This window comes from Prunus mume, linkage group LG2 (assembly GCF_029339155.1).
Source record: "Prunus mume cultivar Tortuosa linkage group LG2, ASM2933915v1, whole genome shotgun sequence".
Lineage (NCBI taxonomy): Eukaryota > Viridiplantae > Streptophyta > Magnoliopsida > Rosales > Rosaceae > Prunus > Prunus mume.
The window spans coordinates 4,511,950-4,530,644 of NC_142699.1; the positions used below are offsets into that span (position 1 = coordinate 4,511,950).

Here is an 18,695-nt window from a genome sequence, read left to right on the forward strand (position 1 = left end):
CATGCTTTTTTTTTTCTTTTTCTTTGGTTACTAGTGTGTCTTAAACACGTGGATGGTGTACTAATTAGGAATTAGAATTATCATTAGGAATTGAATTTCACTTATATAATGTTCCTGTATTTACTTTACATCAAGGAATTAAAAAGTAAGTGGAACCCACACAAAATTAGGAATTGAAATCATGATTTTGGAGGAATTCAATTTTTGAGTAGAATGTGGATTATGAATTCATCTTTTTTTATCCATTATATACTCGCACAGTTTTAAAATTTCCAAATTTGCCGAGAATATTTTAGTAATTAGTATAACTGCTACTCCAATTCCATATGATATTGTAAACAACTTCAATAGTAATTCGAAATCTAATTTTCCTTAATTCAACTCCTTTTTCAATTCAATGCATCATAATCCAATTACGGATTAGTAAACATCCCAAATTCATTCTAAACAAAAAACCAAAAAAACACATTGAAAGTAAACGTCAACTCCTTCACAAAAATACTAAATAAATCAACAAATCAGTCACCATTTTTGACAAGTCAGAGTTGAATAATGGGTTTTACTGGCTGGTGAGTGGTCATATAAGTTGAGTGTGATTTTTAAAATTGGTTTCTGTATTCATTCCCTCTCTTTTTTCTTTTCTTTTATGTTGTTTTCAGTCACTGAATCTCTTGAGTAAACTACAAAATTATTTTGTACATTTCTAAAGCCAAAAGTAGGAGTAGCCTATTCAACTTGTGTTGCTCTTACAATTCAACTCTGCCCTCTCTTTATTTAACAATAAATTCATAGTCTCATGAAAATAAATACAACTCCAAGAGCTTCTTCTACCTCCGTCCCTGTAAGTTTTCCATGGAGAAGGAGAAGAAGAATGGAGTTCTTCATGTGGTGGTGTTTCCATGGCTGGCCATGGGCCACCTCATACCCTTCTTCCGTCTCTCCAAGCTCATAGCTCAAAAGGGTCACACTGTTTCTTTCATCTCCACCCCAAGAAACATTCTCAGACTTCCCAAAATACCATCACACCTCTCTTCTCTCATCAACCTCGTTTCCCTCCCTTTGCCCCGCTTGGACAACCTCCCAAACGACGCCGAATCGTCCACGGACGTGCCGTACAACGGGCAGCAATTGCTGAAAAGGGCCTTCGATTTGCTGGAATTGCCGTTGACCGATTTCCTGGGATCCTCAGAGTCAAAGCCTGATTGGGTTATTTACGATTATGCGTCTCACTGGCTTCCCCCAGTCGCGGTCAGGTTCGACATCTCACGCGCCTTCTTTAGCTGCTTCAGCGCCGCGTGTTTGGCGTACATTGGTCCGCCGGCGCCTTTGGTCAACGGCCAGGATTTCAGGACCAATGCTGAGGATTTCACCTTGGTTCCCGAGTGGGTCCCATTCGAGTCTGACATGGCGTACCGGCTTCACGAGATTGCCAAGTATTTACAACGTTCAAGTGAGAACGAGTCCGTGACACCCGATACGGTGCGTTTCGGGTTTGCGATTAATGAGAGTGAAGTTGTGTTTATTAGAAGCTCAGATGAGTTTGAGCCCGAGTGGTTCAATTTGCTTAGAGAGATTTATGGGAAGGGAAAACCAGTTGTTCCTATTGGGTTTTTAACCCCCACTAATAGATGAGCAAGTGGATGAATTCGATACAAATTGGGTTGGTATCAAAGAGTGGCTCGACAAGCAACGAGTCAACTCAGTGATCTACATTGCAGTCGGGACCGAGGCAACATTGAGTCAAGAAGAACTCACTGAGTTGGCTCTCGGGCTGGAGCTATCTGGAGTACCGTTCTTTTGGGTGTTGAGAAACCCACCTGAGTCAACTCAGTACGTGTTTGAGATGTTACCACATGGGTTTGTGGAACGGGTCGAGGGTCGTGGAGTGGTACATTTGGGGTGGGCTCCACAAGTGCGGATACTGAGTCATGACTCGGTGGGTGGATTCTTGACTCACTGTGGTTGGAACTCGATGATTGAAGGGCTCGGGTTCGGGCGGGTTTTGATCCTATTCCCCATGGTGAATGATCAAGGGCTTAATGCTAGGTTAGGGAATAATAAGGGACTTGGGGTGGAGATACCTAGAATTGCACAAGACGGGTCATTTGCGCGTGACTCGGTGGCCAAGCTTGTAAGGTTCGCAATGGTGGAGGACTCGGGTGAGTCACTAAGAAATAGGGCTAAGGAAATGAAGGGGTTGTTTGGAGACAGAAATAGGAACAATCAAATAGCGGATGAATTCATATGCTTTCTTGAGGAGAATAGCCCACCAAGGTTGACAATTTAGTTACCATGGCAGTACCATAATTGCCTCTAATAATATCCTTGTATGGTTGATATCTTCTTTGTAAATTTCTTTAGAAATTATTATATAGTATTGAAATACGGTCATGCAGTTGTCGAAATCAAACCCATAAAGTGAGTTAAGACTGGAATTATCTAAGGACAGATGAGATAACATGATGAATGCTAAATATTTTCATATCAACAAAAGATTTCACGCGAAACGCAGTGTAACCGCACTCAAAGCAGTTGATTCTGTTAACTTCACTGCACACTCAACATGATCAACATACCTACGATCATCTACAGCGGCCACCGTGAAAAAGTTACACTCGTGTCAAATTATACAAAATCCAGCTTTGCAATCATGAATGGAGGTAGAAAGAACAAAGCACTTCGTGGAAGCTCTATTTGCCAAAAGTCAAGTTTGTAAGCAGACTACGATTAAAATATCATTGAAATTTGCGAACACAGAATATATTGAATATAATTGCGGACAAATAGAAGATATTCAAGGGCAAAACTACAAAAGATCGGAGAAACCCTATTGGCCGAAAAAGTAATGTTACTGTCTCTTCAGAGAATTTATGCTACAGAGTAAAGGAAAAGAAAAAAAAAATGTTCGTCATTGCTTTAGAAAAAAGAAGGCACAGCTGCCCATCTATACAAGGTTTGAAGAATTAACACTTGCTACTTAGAAAAAGGAAAAACCAGAGTTAGCCTGCCACTGTGGTTAATACACAATCTTTTAAATCTAACCTACCAAGAACATAATGTACATGTATGTTGATCCTCAATATGGAGATGAGGAGCAATTGATTTGTATGAAGGCATTACTTTTTTACCACTTCGAAATGTTACAGAAAACTTCACCTCAAAAAGTTCTCGAGCTCTCCATGTTTTACATTAATATGCTTGAACATCCTTCAAAACTGTTCAAGTGGTGCCAGTTGAACCGCATGTATCCATTTACTTTGTCTTCACATACCAAAGTGTCAAGGAGACAAAACCGAAATGGAAAGGAGTCTGAGCCCCTGGCATGTAATGGACATGCTCATCATTCTGAAATTTTTTGTAGACTCCTGTATTGAAGCTTGATAATCAAAATCTAAAGGCAAACCAAGCAAATACTGCAATAATTTCAAATGTCATTATGAGTACTTCAACCACATTTTTTTTAATCTGAAAATAGAGCCGGGGAGACACTGATAAACCATTGAGTTCAATTTCACACACACGTGTGAAGGGGAGTACAAGAATATAAAACACTTGTTTGGCCCACAGGTTAGCAAACGATGAATCAACAGAAATTTTCAACATGTTATTAGAACTTCCAACCAGCCATGAAGAAATGGAAAATTGTTACCATGCCGAGGCATAATTCGTCATTTTGGTTTATATCCAGATAAATTTAATTGAACTGGATTAAAAGAAAAAAATAAGTGTTAAAGTAAATTGAACTGTAAATGTAAATCCTACAGGACAAACATCAATCAAATTTACTACATATATATATAGTCTGAATCACGAAAATTTAAAAAAGTGAAAACTTGTATGAAAATGACTGCAGCACATACCTTGGACTTACATCCCAATCATTGCTCGCCATTGAAACTCCACAACTTGAATCCCAAATGGTTAATTTATCCTGTTGAAGAAGGTTTGGACTTTGAATTTCGAGGAAGGTTAGCTTTGCGAAGTTGAGTATTTTCTATAGAATACACGAGAAGGGTTCCTTCTTTTGTTCCTGCTAAGAAGCATTCTTCTGGGGTCACTGTCAGAGATGTAATTATCTTTCCAACTCCATTACACTTCTTTATGACCTCAAGTGAATTCATAGAGCGTACAATGATTTGCCCTTGGTCACCAGCACAAACCAAAAACTCACCACACCCACTCAACTCAACACAGTTGAGGCGTCCGTTGGATTCAGAAGAAGCAAGATGTTTACCATTAATTGAATACAGATGCAAACTCAGATCATCATCAGCATAAAAGACGATGCGTCCATGCCGAGAGGCGACAAGCTTTGACAAAGCGCATCCAGATGGATGGCGCAACGATCTTACATATCTTCCATCCTGCAGGGTATGAAAAACACAAGTTCCATCTTTTGATCCACTGATCACTATGTCAAGCTCCACACTGACATATAAGCATGTAATTATATCATCATGTCCACAGAGAATACGAAAAGGAGTTTCAACAATGACATAATCTTTGCGAGGTAGTTCGGTCTGTGTATTGCGAGTCCTCTTTTCTTGGGTTCTACCGCGGAAGACTTCCCACACCATGATTGTAGTGTCATAACTTCCAGTTGCAAGGAAGCTTCCATCAGATGTCACTGCAGCATTATCAATGATACAGCTCAGAAAGTAGTTGGAAGAATTCTACCAAAATAAAAAGCCAGTAACCAAAATGTCACCCAGAAGAGGACAAGAAATTAGCGGTTTCATTATTTGATCATAACATTAATGCATTACAATGCCAGTACCATATCTGTTACCACCACTCATAGTCCAAAAAAAGCACATATGCATGCTATTGCATTGAATTTCGAGATTTTGCCTCAGCATTTCTCGAGTCTTGATCGTGTTTTAATCATGTAAGATCACAAATCATAATTGACAAATCTACTTGTTGATTTTCACTGTTAAATTGTTTTCCAGCAAGTGAAGCCAGGAGAGAAGGCACACGGGCCCAATTTGTTTTATTTTTTGCGGCAAAAATAAATGATTTGCTTAAAGTGTTTTAACATACATTCTGATAAAAGGAAAGTATTTTAACATATATACGCAAAAAATTCTCCATTCCAGCAACCTTTCCTAACTCAATTGAGTTCCACTGTGTTTGCCTAATTCTAGAGTATTTCTTTCAATTTCAGACCGCACTTAAGGAACGAGATGGCCTTACTATCCACCTCTTGAGATCAAACACATATATGCACATGCTTTCTGATATTTTTAGTCCATTTATTTAAGAATGAGAAAGTATGGACTAGCAGCATCCTTTTCCTTCTTTTTTCTGTTGTAAAATTTTAAAAATTCACTTCACCCCATAATGTTACTGCTCATTTTCACTTGGCCACCTTATGGTTTAGAAAGTTCATTATGCCTCCCCACGGTGTATTCCGTTAAATTTACTTCAAATAGGGCAAAAGGAAACTTTGTCTCTACATTCACATGCATGTGCCTTGATTGAAGGTAAAGATAATTGTCTTCCAGTTATTAAACATACCTGCAATGCAACTGACCACATCCTTATGCTGTCTGATGCTTTGTACCATTCTGCCATCATTTAAGGATATAACCTGAAAACTATTTTCCCAATTGCCACATGAGATCAAAAAGTTCTCAGATGGTGTTTGCATTGTTGCAAAGCATTGTGCTCCAAGTTCAACATTTTCAGCCGAAGGACTCCCAATTTTACGAGGAGAAAGAATATCAGAACCAACGCCAAAAGAAGGATCCTGTACATGTTTATTTAGTATGCGTCCTAAGTCCTTATAGGAAAAATCAAATCAAACATAACAATAAAAAATATCCAGTGATCCAACAAAATAAAACCCTACCTGGGAGCCAGAGAAGGTAAAATTTCCACCAGATTGCAGTGAGGTTGTCAACCACATCTTAACTGACAAGGTGAGCCCCTCGTTTACAAGGACAACATTAGAGTCCACTGTACGCACATATAAGGCAGCCGACCGTTGATGACTTGAACCACAAACAATGGAAGTCAAGTTAATAGAACCAGGTGCAAAGTGCAAAGGATGGGCAATTGGAATAGGTGGCCCTCTTCTTGGGTGTTTTTTACGGAAAATCTGAATTGGTGTCTGGCCAAAATTTGCAATTTGGTCTTCAATTGCTGATCTTTGCAAATCATCTTCCATGGTTTCCAGATCAACAGCACCTTCATAGGTTAAGTAATAAAAGATATTTGCTGCCTATATTTCAATAATGTTTTTAGAGATCAGTATATTTTTAATAAATTAATATCAACCAATAGAGAATTTGCAGGACTGATTAGAATAATTATTTGAATTATCAGAGGTACCTCCACGGCAGGTTTTCCACGCTGCTTGTAACCAAATACCAAATCTATCCAATGGTGTAGATTAGAGCTAACATATTCACTTTCAAGGGCCTCTCTGTTCTTGTTAATAAATTCTTCTGGTGAGCCCTGAACAAATAATTGGATCAGGGCTTTTCCATAGGAAGAAAAGAAAACAATGCCCAATGAAATGGTGCATGTAATGTGAATACATCTCACAACTCAATATCATAGATAAGAGGAAGATAAAGAAAAGAAAACGAAAACTTTAATCTCCAATATGACATTCCAAAAGTAAAGTTACCCCTATGAAGTGCACACCTTATTGCACGAGGTTCAAGTTTTCTGCATTATATTATTGTGCACACTCTTGGTGCTATCAAACTTATCCATCCAAACAAAGAGAAGAAAAACTGACAAACTCATCTGTTTAACAATCATGCCAGATGACAGGTATTTACGTGCATGTCAACTGTGAGTGTAACTTACAAGCGCCGAGGTAAAACTTCTTTTTATAAAACGGCAAAGAACCATCATCAAAGAAAAATAAGAATCGGGTATTTTCTGCAGGTAAGCATCCCAAGGTTTTCTGCGAAATATTTACTATGAAATATTTCCAAGATTTCTTAATTGTTGGGAAAACAAATCTCATTGTTTCACTCTTTATGTTAATTTTCTACTTCTGCCATCTTATTAGAGAGTTCTCCTAAAGGTAGTCAGTTCCTCCTGGCAAAGACATTCAATCAGCTAAAGACTAAATTACACTTTTAGTCTCTGAAGTTTGACCCTAATCAACTTGTAAATATACTTCTTTACATCCCTCCATTTGTAATCAAATCAACACGGTTGCAGATCCTGTTTATTTTGGCAGATTTTCTACAGATCCCACACTAATTTCCTACGTGAATGTCAAAGTCATTGCATACATGTGCTCTGACCTTTGCCCAACCTATATTCACAGAAATTTTGTCCATTTACCATGGCATTAGGGATTAAAGCTTCATTTTGCAGCCAATAAAATTGGATGTAGAATGGTTTGGAGTGTATTCCCTAAATTAGATTATGCTCACATACCTTGGCCCAGGGCGGGAGGCAAACATCTGCAATAGGTTCACCATCTTGTCTCACACCAAAATGATAAGAGTTTGAATTTACAAGAAACTCTGGCATGTAAAAGAACTCAGGTATTAGCTCCTTCACATCACTTGTATTAGAAAGGCAGTTCTGATATGTTCCCTCAATGCTTTGAAAGAGACGATCTGCATGGTCAAATTTACCACCCTGATGAAAAGCAAAACGTGAAATCCATGGACCATTAGTCAGTATAGTAAGAAAGTAATCAAATGAGAAAAGATTGAAACACCAAAATTGCTCCAAGATGAGAAAAAAAAAAGGGAAAAACACAAAAACAAAAAACCTACACCTATGGTCCTCTCAAGCACCAACTTCATAACATGGAATAAGTTTATAAATAACAAAATCATAAAGCTGAGTTAAGATAAAATACTGACTAATAGAAATTCATAAAGGCCAATCAACAGTGCTTAGGCCCATGGCTTTCAGAATCTTTCATGAAAATAATTTTTTTTTCAAGCTGCTACCCGAAAAACTTACTACACTGTCACAAATCACACTTAAGAAAGACATAATTTTGGAAAATTGGAATTAACCGGAATTCCAAGAATAGACAGCAGCATCAAGCAGATTTTCTGGGCAGAACCTCGTACCCTGAAATTTCTAAATGTGAATAACCATCCACTTATTGATAAATTATTGTGCTTCATTGATGTGAGATTGCTTCTTTCATATACAAAATATGAAAATAAAAAGAGGAAAAAAGTGATGTAGTTTGCTGGGTAATGTAAAACAGGGTAGTGGGTAGTTTTAAATTTTCTCTATGAACAATAATGTCAGAAGAGAGATACTTTGGTGACAGAAGTGTGGAGGCCAAAGGAATCGCCTTATTTTAATTGAAAAGAAAGACTTGTAACATATCATAAGATATTTAAAATGTGTGAAACTGCGCTTAAGAGTACCTGCAAATTTCGATGGAGAGAAGTAAAGGGCTCCAATCTCAGAAGGTAATAAAGCACAATCCCCATGCTTGAGTAATGAGACCCATAGTAGAAACTGCAAAAGTTAAGAAGTAATGTTGCAAATCAGACAATCAAAGAGAGTGCATTCTTGGGACTTAAAAAAAATCATTAGGTATTGAGAAGGCTTTGGAAATTACCTAGGTATATCAGGATCAGAGAAGCTACGATACCTATCTTCAAAAACCTGGATGGTATGCCACCGAAATATTTGTTAAAAACAGATGCAGAAATATGTGCATTAATTATGTTATTAAGAAAATTATGACATATACAAATCAACCTCAAATCTCTTCACATCAAGGGCTCCAACTGGTTTTGAAAGATCCCGAAAAGTGGAAGACTTATTAAAATCAAGAACCTCGGAGGAATAATCAGCCAAGACCCAAGGAAAGACAGGATATTGCGTCAAATCGTTATAAGATCTTCCAGCCAACGTATTGAGAATCATTAGATATTCAAAATTTGTCATTTCCCTTCTCCTCCAGCTCTCTCGAGCAGTTTCTGCCATCTCCAGTGCCACACGTCTATCAACAAATGAAATAGCTCCACTTTTGTCCCGACCACTTCCTTTTGGAAACAAATATTCATTCCTAGTAGCAACTATTAAGGTTCCAGTGTCTTTTGCATCCTTCTGGGTTGCAAAATTCAAAAATACTGGTGCAGCTGAATCGCTGAAGAAAATTTCTATTGCAGAGTATCAAAGCAAATAACGAGTCCAACAAACAGCTTTTATCTATGATCAACCATAAGAAATAACAAACAAGAAATAAAGTTTATGCAAGAGAACTAAAGAAAAAAATAAATGAAAATTATTTCTTCCTAACCTTGCCCATATTCCATCTCCTGTGGCGCTTAATATTTTTAAATTGTTTTCTTTTAAGAACATTTTCATTCATTGCCTCAAATTTATCGACTGTGGCACCCTTCTCAGAATCTGAATCAAGATATAGTGGTTGTTTCACAGATTTCTGCTTTTGATCAGGTTTGGTCAAATCATGATTGCTTGAACCATGGAAGTTTCTGAAAACGGATGATCCCCCAGTACCTTCAACCAAAAATTCACCGAAGAAATGCAAGACATTTTTCATGACTGCCAAATGTCCAGCTAGTTTTCTTTTTGGGGTTACAAGCACACAAGGAACTGATGTAAGAACCTGAAACAGAAATCCGGACATAAGAAATTTATTTGCATTTTTATTAATGGTCTTGAACATATTCATATCGTCCCACTTACCTCACTAGTTTCTGCTTCAAGTGAAGAGGAAGAAGAATCTTTTCTCTCCTGCATCCAATCACTGGTGTCCATGGCTAATTCGGAGCACTGGCTGTCTGAAGTATCCTTAGGGATGGAGGGTTTCTGCCCACCAAGTTCAGTATCAATTTCATTAGGTTCTGAGCTGCCCTCATCAGTTATCTTCCATACCCCTTTCAGCAAAAATCGTTTCATTTGTTCAGGAATGTGCCCCACGAAACCAGATTTACTTTCATTAACGGGAGGTGTAACCTCATTGCTAGGCACAGAGGACGAAGGATGACACAGCTTTTCATCAAAATGATAATTCTGTCTCAGCTTTTGTCTACGTCGCCAGGTATCTTCTATCTTGTCAAGTTTCCAATGCCTTACAGAACTATTTGGAAAAGGATTAGCAGACCATGGACCTCTCTCATCAATCAAAGCACGAAACATGTGTATCCATTTTGCCTGTAAGATTAACCCGGTTAGTAATTACAAGTACGATACAATGTTCATCACAAGGCCAAAGAGAAAACAAAGGTAATGAACAAAAGAAAATTGCATGCTTCTCCTCGTTTATTTATTCATTTGCAAAAGCTATGTTCAAGAACAGAGAAAAATGGTCCACATACAACAACATTTTGTTGCTCCTCCTCATGAGTGAGCTGGAATGCAGCTCTCCTGCTGTCATCTAAAGCAAGAATGGAAGTCAAGCTACTTTGTATCTCATCTTCAAAAGCTTTCCTATTATTAGATTCTGCTGAAGAATTTTCATCCATCCTAGATTGGAGCTCACGTAACTGCCTTTGACGATCTGTATCTAATGACTTCGTATATTTTGCCTCATCAGCAACCTGAAAAATTAAAACTAAACAGTCAAGGAGTAGATGACACAGGATTACAATCAATAAGAGGCAAATGTTGAAAGTGTTGTTGAAAGTGTTGCTGATAGTGTTGTTATTCTACGTTTTATTTTCATTTCTTAATCAGTCAATAAAACAATTACATTATTACTAACCTTATTAATGAATATTTCCTTAGTAACTAAAATTCATTTTATAGTAAATTGTAAGAAATAAAAACCATATGGGCCTGTGCCAAAGCATGGCATGGGCACGTTCAGGCCTAGGCCGGGGACAATCATGCACAGCACCGCATGGCACAAAGCACGAGTGGGCCTAATTTATATGCCCAATGTCAACACGGCACGACCCGTTTTACACCTTAACACAAAATAAATATATCAGCCTAATACATTTACACAGGAGTGGGATAGAGCATCATGATTTATTTATTTTTTGGTCGAATAGAGCACCATGATTAATAAATATAGCAGCACTAAAATAACTTGCAAGACGCACTGCTGCTAGCACTCGATCCCTCTGAATTAGATTGTGAATGGATCCTGCTTCTTTTACGTTGTTGCCTGAATCCAAGGAGTCCTCTCTCCCCATAATACTAGTAGCAAGCATTGATTTACCAAAGTTGACAGTTTCTCGAATCAAGTGCGATATCACATGAAAACGAGCACCATCATCTAACATTCCAAACTGCGACCTCACAACAAGCAAAGCCCTGGCCAATGTTAACTTAAAGTTACATTCTTGCAAATAAGGCTAAATTACAACAAATTAATTATTTCCCAACATCTGTGAACTTGGTTAGAAAGTATAAGGGAGAAATATGACTACCAAATGAACAGCTGCAATCTGCTTTTGCTTTGCTCATCATCAGCTACCAAGAGACATGGCAGAAGCGAAATGACCTGTTGGACACAACGTGATGCTCTTTCTAGAGAAGCTCTGCAGAGATATAGTATTACAAGTCGAAAAATTATTCTTGGGCATCTCTCCCCACGTAAGAGCATTGCCTTATCCACATTTTTGTTAGGTTTGCCACCTAGTGCACTGCCTATCCCTCCTGATACAACAACTGCAGCCACCTCTGCAGCAGGAATGTTCAGAGATTCCACTAAGCCACGTGCTCTTTGGCCAAAAGATGGACCTACAGATGGTGATGATTTGGGTAAGGACTTGCTTGGTCCTTTACCGTTCATCTCACTTAAAATAATCCACAAATTGTCATATGGATTCCACCACTTTTCATTTACAATGCCTTCTGCATTATTGATTGGCTGCTTGCAACTCCCAGGGATCCTATAAAATAAGTCATTCAAACCATGAATGGTATTCATCATAAATCAGGACACATCATGCTAGAAAATAACAGCTAAAACAAGAGAGGTCCTGGAACCGATCAGTCTCACACCAAAAGAAAATATAAAGAAATAAAGGAAGCTGCACAAACTTTTTTAGAAATAAATTATGGGGATGCAGTATAGTACGGGTCATTTGGATGGAGAGGAACAAAGGGATTGATGACTACAGGGAAACAGGGTAGAAGAATTGTGGGGTAGAGTTAGGTTTTGGCATCATTATGGGCTTTTGTTTCGATTAAGTTTAGGTATGTACCTTTTTTCTTTTTATCCTTTAAGATTGGTAGGCAGCTGTCTGTTAAATTAAATAGCATGAGGTGCCAGTCTGGGATTTGAATTTGGTAATGTTGTAATGTAGTTTGTATGCACTTGTTTAGAGACCTCTTGTCCACATTGAATAAAAAGTATCACTTTCTTTGAAATTATATATATATATATTACTGCGCACATCATCGGATTATATAAGTTGCAGCGTAGCGTAACAGTTTACAACTATTATAATAAAATTGCAAGAAATTAATACAGGTGCTTACTGGATAGGTTAAATCCACAAAGACAGTAGTGACTGACATCATATTGGGGATTAGTTTCAGAGGAAAAAATAAATTGCAAGTCAAGAAGCCAGTACCTGGATGTTTGGCTATCGATTTCTCCTTGCAGCACTTCGTATAAAGCTGAGCCATAATCTTTATGGCGTTCCAACTCTAAGGAATCAAGCGAAAAGTCAGAGCTACTTGCCGGAAACTGCAAGAAGTCAAATATTAAATTGATAATCTCACCTGTGTGACTAACAATGAAATAAATAAGCAGAAAATTACAAGCCAATTACATAGCATTGAAAACCAATAAAGTATTGCTTTGTTCATGCTTATGGGAGCAGAGAGGCAACAACTTATTATTACAGTTATGAAGGGCTACTAAATGAAGCCGTCCAATATTTATTCTTCACAATATTGTTAACAAGCGATAATCTCATGGGCAAAGAACTATATGATATTACAATCTCTATATGGGCTACCTAGATAGAGTACATGTTTATTTCACATGCCACATCTTTTGGACACACAACCTGACATTACAATTTTTTTTTCTTCTTTCCAAATGAAAATTGCAAAGGCACTATTAAAATGTAGTTGAAATATATTTAATTACTTCACTTAATAAGACACAAGAGCAAACAAAACATATTAACTAATCAAAACACAATTGAAGGAACCACAAACTACATTGGCTGACTGTGAGCAGACATTGGAAAAACTGGAGAAATAAGTGAGATGATTTGAAAATTTAGAACTCTCAATAAAGAGAGGCACTGGAATGAGGATATATTAAACATTGATTGCCAAGAGAAGAAAAACTGGTTTTTTTGAATTTCAACTTTTCAAGTCATCTTTCATATGAGAGGGATGGAGAACCTGATTGATAAATTAGATCACGAAGACTGAAATTAGAGTAACACAATTTTTAGTGTCATGATCACAGAGTGTCCACAAATTCAATCAGCTGAATTAGTAAACTGACTACAACACAGCTCTGCTTTATCTGATTCTGTAAGATGATAAATTATTTGTTGTATCCATTGTTCTTATTTATTTCTTCCTTTTAAGCTTGGGTGGGATGGTTCAGCATGGGAGTAGTTAGGATATTATGATTTAAGTTCCAGGTAAGCTGAATACCGGAAGTTTTTGGTCAATTTCAGAGATAAGCATCTCATCAACCAGTCTTAGAAGGTATAATGTGTTGTCCCGGCATGGTTGTGAGATAAAAATATTCTCTTCAGAAGATAATTCCACCAGTTTCCTAATCAAATCCATATATATATCACGTAGCAAGTATCGAAATGAAACGCCCCCCTGCCAGGAAAAAAAAAACCTTGAGATCATAATAAGTCTATAGTTAATTAGAGATGTAGATCAATAGAACAATGCCGATGTCTACGTACATGTTCACACTGCATTAGTAGGAAAGTCACTGTCTCTTCCAACTGTTGCCACCCACCTTTTACAGAATGAACATAGTGACAAAGAACAACACCAAATAGATTCCTCACTATATCTTGCTCGTTTTTCTCATTGTCATCTTGGTCTTGGGGATTAACTTTGTAGTTTTTGAACACACCAAGCTTTACACAAGCTGTTAACCAGGCATTCCAGCCAAATTCCTATTCATGATTTTTGAGCTATGAGAAGATAGTTAATTAAGACAAAATAGAATATAGGAAACCCATAGTGCTATTACCATAAAAGCTTCAACATTTGAAGGATCTGAATCAAGAAGATCAAGTAAATCTCTGAAAATTTTCATTCTTGAAGCCACATCTTCACAGCCAGACAGGAATCGGAAAATAAGAACCAAAATTTGAGGAAGGAGAAAATGAGAGACATGTCCTTTGCTTCTCTGCCTTTCAACCTGGCTGTGCTTCTGTAACACCTGTAAATATGAAATTAACTCACAGGTAAGTTTGCACAGAATCCTAAATAAAATAAAATAAGAATGCAACTGGTAATTGCACAGCTACATTTTGTTACAAATACCTGTTTGGGGCTAGCACCACCAAGAAGAACATCAAACAAGGAAGCACACAAGTTATCTGTTTGTGGAAACCTGAATAACCTATCAGACATGGCTGAAAAAATTGGTTGCATCCTCATACTGATCTTTTTATGGCCATCTGAAAGAGATCGAGATCTTCCGACTGCAAGATTAAAAAATCTTGCTCCCTTCTTCTCAGATGGAAGATCAACCAAAAGTCTTCCAAGGAGCTGCAAGCTGAGCAATCTGATAGGTTCATATTCCCTATTGGAAAACAAATCAGAAGAGACAATGTGTAAGTGACTGTGTAGCTTGTGTGTCTTATCAATATATACATTTAGATGTCTATATATATGTATAAGTGACTGGGTATTCTGAATCTCTGGTTAGTAAAAAGAAGCTTTTGCAGCCTCAGTGAAAGTAATTTACATCATAAGAGTAGAATAATTCAAAAGAGAAAGCAATGCACAATGTGTAGAAAAGCTAACTGTTGGTTCAACTTCAAAAGAAACTTCTTGTCTTACTCAATATGCGGCAGTGGCCATTCTAATAGATCATGCACAACAACAATGTCTTTGATATAGTTGAAATCTAACATGTTTCAACACTTCTAGTCAGTTAGTTTTGAGTTTGTATTTTTCTGGTGGACTACTTGTTCACAGCTTTGTATTCATTTCAAGATTTTTTTTTCGTTTGCCAAAGGAAAAAAAAAGAAAAGAATATCAATTATCACAGGATAGTGCATTCGGTAGATTAAGCTTAGGTTACTCTATTTACTGAAGACAGATCCATATCGTTATATAGCCTCAACTGTCGTTATTAGTATTGTTGCCAATCCTCTAAATCCTGTCATAATCTTTTGCCCCACTTCAGTTGAGGCGCACCGGACTACTTAAAAAGGTAAACATAATTGCCTTTCTAAGTAATTTAGGTTACTCAAATTCTTCTGAATCTATTCTTATTGATGTACACCTGGGGAAGCAGTAGTTCCATAGTCATGGCACTCGAGTAACAATTGAGTTTTTAAGAGAACACGTATATTAATAGAGTAGCCCTTACAGGATGCTGGCGAATAATTTTACTAAGTAAATCAGGTCACGCCACGGTACTCTACTGTGAAGATTTAAATATCACTGAATTCATATTATTGAATGCATACCTCTGAAGAAGATTAACAAATATGTGACAACCACCAACCAGATTGACCTGTTCAAGGAAAGCTGCAAGCAGTGGTTTTTGAGAAAGTGCTCGAATAATCATATGTAAAACATCTTCAATACAGGTCGAATCCTGACTTGTCTCGAAAAAAGCTATTAGAGCTCTTATATCTGCAGCTGCAATTTTCTGCCTGCATAATACCCAGGAATTTTTAAGTTTTCACTTAAAACTTTAAATGAATGAGACATAATAGTATGTTATGTTAAACTTGGAAAGGGAAAACATAAATGCAAGTATATGTTCGGGAACAATGAAAAATTCCTAAAGTGAAGGGACCATACCTCAGGCTCATTTCACCAAGGCTTAACAAAAGGAGACGAATTTTTCGTATTTCTTCATTACTGGGTCTCTCTCCAAGTACTTGTTTTGTGACTGGATGAAGGAGTGGCATGCATCCAATAGCAAATCGAGATTTCGGGTTGTCCCAATAAAATTGGCGTATTATATCAATAACACGGGGAAGCCGGCAAAGACTTTTAAGCAGCCTTGGGTCATTATCAAACTGCTGGATGAGAAACATGTATAATTCACGCTGCACCTTATAGACCGTGTACAACCAGATGAGAGGGTTAAGAAATATGCTAGATATAGCCTCTTTAGTAAGCAGCTCAGCCAAGCCTAAAGGAAAAAAATAATAACATTACAAATCTTAAGGAATATATGGTTCAGAAACTGCAGCACAATCTACATAAGCAAAAATAAAAAATAATAATAATAAAAAACACCAATATTAACATTTTCTGGTTATATGAGAAATGAGGAACAGTGCTAATAATTTATACCGCAGTTTGCGACAACATTAAACAGATGTTTCAAAGCTGAAAGTGTTTCCAAATTAAGCTGCTGAGGAGGAACTGATTGCAATAAGAATCCCAGTATTGAGAATCCAGAGAGAAGATGCATCTGTTGTTGATTAGCTATGTTCTCATCTAGCACAGAAGCTATAAGCTCAATGACTTCAGCAGTCACTCGCTCTCTTGTGATAGGAATAGGCAATGTATGTTCAAATTGTCCACTTTCTTCATTTTCATATTTCTCGGACTGGGCAATAAGAGGGAAAAACACTGATACACCTCCAACACAGTAAATTATCTGTTGCAATAAGCGTCTGGAACATTGCTGTGTGCCAACCATCACAGTTGCCTCAAATGAGTTCCTATCTGATACATGATCTAGCATTGGTGAAACATTAAAGAGTTTCCTGCCATCACATGCCTGGAAAAAAAAAAAATTCAACTTTTTAGAATCCCCCTTTTCCTTTTGAGATGAGTAACTAATGTATTAGAGTTACTTCATAAATGGACAAGAAACCTTATAGAGAACTAGTTTTCCAGGAAAACGAAAGAACCTGTGCATTAAGTCCAAAAATGATTTTTGATGCAAGACCATCTTTGACATCAAGGACCCCACTAAGCACCGGGTTATCCTTAGATGAGGCAGCTTCATTGTCAAGGAACGAATACATGTAGCTCGGTCCAAGGGAATAGATGCCCTGAACTTGCTCAGAAGAAATGGCATCATTAAACAAATAAACAGGACCAACCTGACCGAGGAAAGGATGTGAATCTTTTACAGATTCCATAGCAAAATCGTCATCATACAGGGGTATATCAAATTTTGCACCAATTCTACAACTTGTTAACAATTCATTAACTTTAGCATATCTGAAATAGAAAAATATTAAAGTAGGGGTTAATCCCTGTAATGAGAGAAAAGATAAAACAAAATATAAACATGAAGGAAGAATAGAGGTGGGCTCCAACCTGCATCTTTCAGAAGAAACAAGATCACCATCCACGTAACACCTCAATAAGCTACCCCCGGAGAATGCTCTTCCAATGCTATGAGTTATACATAGAAAATGCCATTTCTTTCTGACAATATTTACCTGTAGCTGGACTGATTGTCGCTTCAGATTCATTGACTGGAAAATCATGAATGGCATGACAGTGTTAGTAACCTTAACAGCAGAAAATGTGAAGCAAATGATAACAATTGAACTAAGTAGTAAAAAACAAAAACAAAAAACAAAATGTGCAACTAACATTAAATAGTTAAACACATTGACAGCTAGAGTATGAATCAAGCACAAGAACATAATCCCCAAAAAATATATTTACCTCATACAAAAGCTTGTCCTTTGCAAGTGCAGCCATGCACCCTCTCCCATTTTCTGCAAGAAAATTGAAAAGACCCATTTTTCCACTTCTGGGGAAATTCTCTACCCGAAGCCAACATGAAAAAGAAAAGCCCTTGTTCAGAGGCCACTGCACAGGCGTCTTTATTACGATACCCTACAAGTTCAAAAACACAAAAAGGAGAGAGAGAAGCAGAAGAAGAAAAAAAGGATCAGTTACAAGATGGAACGGATAAAATAAGTTCAGGCATTTCAAGTGCAGAGGAAGAAGGTTGTACTGTGTAAACCCACATTTGTGTCATGTTATTTGTGGGGACGGAGGGAGTAGTGATATGAGTATTATTCAACTTCATATACATTACCGAGTCCTAGACATTACTGAGTCCTAACTACTTCAACTTTGGGGATCAACGATGACATGAGAGACAGCCGACAGCCTTTGAGAGAATAACCAAACCAGAATACATAAAGCGAGCATCCAAAACCAAGAGCAAGTCAACAAAAACCATTCTTCCAATCCATGACATGCATACATTGACATACCAACAAAATTAAACGAAGAAGAGAAGGCACTAAAAGAGACCAATTATGGAGATGGTGGTTGCCTAGGCGCAAGAGTACCAATTAGGCTGGTTTTATTTACTTCAAATTTATTTAGTTGGGTTTATTTTAGCTTCCTCGTCCTTATGGGATTTTATTCTGTACTGCCTATGTCAGCAGGCCACTTTTGTATTTGGTGCTAAGTTTACCTAGAGATGTTAAGAACACAAGATTAAAGTTGAAGCCGTTGCCCTGAATATAGTGGAGTTCAATATTTTTGTTTTTGGCCTGAATATATGGGAGCTCACGAGTTAACTCTACATATAACCAACGCTGAATATGGTCCTAGCTAATACTTGAGGCAGGAGGGGTACTATTAACACCCACCAA

The 18,695-nt window shown here is 37.4% G+C and overlaps 2 protein-coding genes across 2 annotated transcripts in view; one reads left to right on the top strand and one right to left on the bottom strand.

Annotated features, from left to right (window-relative positions):
• Nucleotides 1-709: 709 nt before the first annotated feature.
• Nucleotides 710-2,391, top strand: LOC103319475 (UDP-glycosyltransferase 91C1). Its single transcript, XM_008221018.3, is given in 2 exon segments — nucleotides 710-1,614; nucleotides 1,616-2,391. Coding segments are annotated over 2 exon segments (1,434 nt in total). The 5' UTR covers nucleotides 710-852; the 3' UTR covers nucleotides 2,288-2,391.
• A 439-nt stretch (nucleotides 2,392-2,830) lies between these two features.
• LOC103319530 (binding protein) overlaps nucleotides 2,831-18,695 on the bottom strand; it is a 33,169-nt gene continuing 17,304 nt past the window's right edge. The window contains 25 exon segments of the mRNA XM_089045288.1: nucleotides 2,831-3,365; nucleotides 3,861-4,627; nucleotides 5,521-5,752; nucleotides 5,855-6,226; nucleotides 6,337-6,462; nucleotides 7,408-7,614; nucleotides 8,370-8,463; nucleotides 8,567-8,613; nucleotides 8,710-9,162; nucleotides 9,254-9,583; nucleotides 9,664-10,131; nucleotides 10,296-10,517; nucleotides 11,025-11,238; nucleotides 11,355-11,819; nucleotides 12,507-12,622; nucleotides 13,555-13,731; nucleotides 13,821-14,039; nucleotides 14,117-14,308; nucleotides 14,413-14,674; nucleotides 15,570-15,758; nucleotides 15,910-16,246; nucleotides 16,411-16,843; nucleotides 16,977-17,292; nucleotides 17,392-17,552; nucleotides 17,749-17,922. Coding sequence (XP_088901414.1) covers nucleotides 3,927-4,627; nucleotides 5,521-5,752; nucleotides 5,855-6,226; nucleotides 6,337-6,462; nucleotides 7,408-7,614; nucleotides 8,370-8,463; nucleotides 8,567-8,613; nucleotides 8,710-9,162; nucleotides 9,254-9,583; nucleotides 9,664-10,131; nucleotides 10,296-10,517; nucleotides 11,025-11,238; nucleotides 11,355-11,819; nucleotides 12,507-12,622; nucleotides 13,555-13,731; nucleotides 13,821-14,039; nucleotides 14,117-14,308; nucleotides 14,413-14,674; nucleotides 15,570-15,758; nucleotides 15,910-16,246; nucleotides 16,411-16,843; nucleotides 16,977-17,292; nucleotides 17,392-17,552; nucleotides 17,749-17,922 — 6,507 coding nt within the window. The 3' untranslated portion in view covers nucleotides 2,831-3,365; nucleotides 3,861-3,926.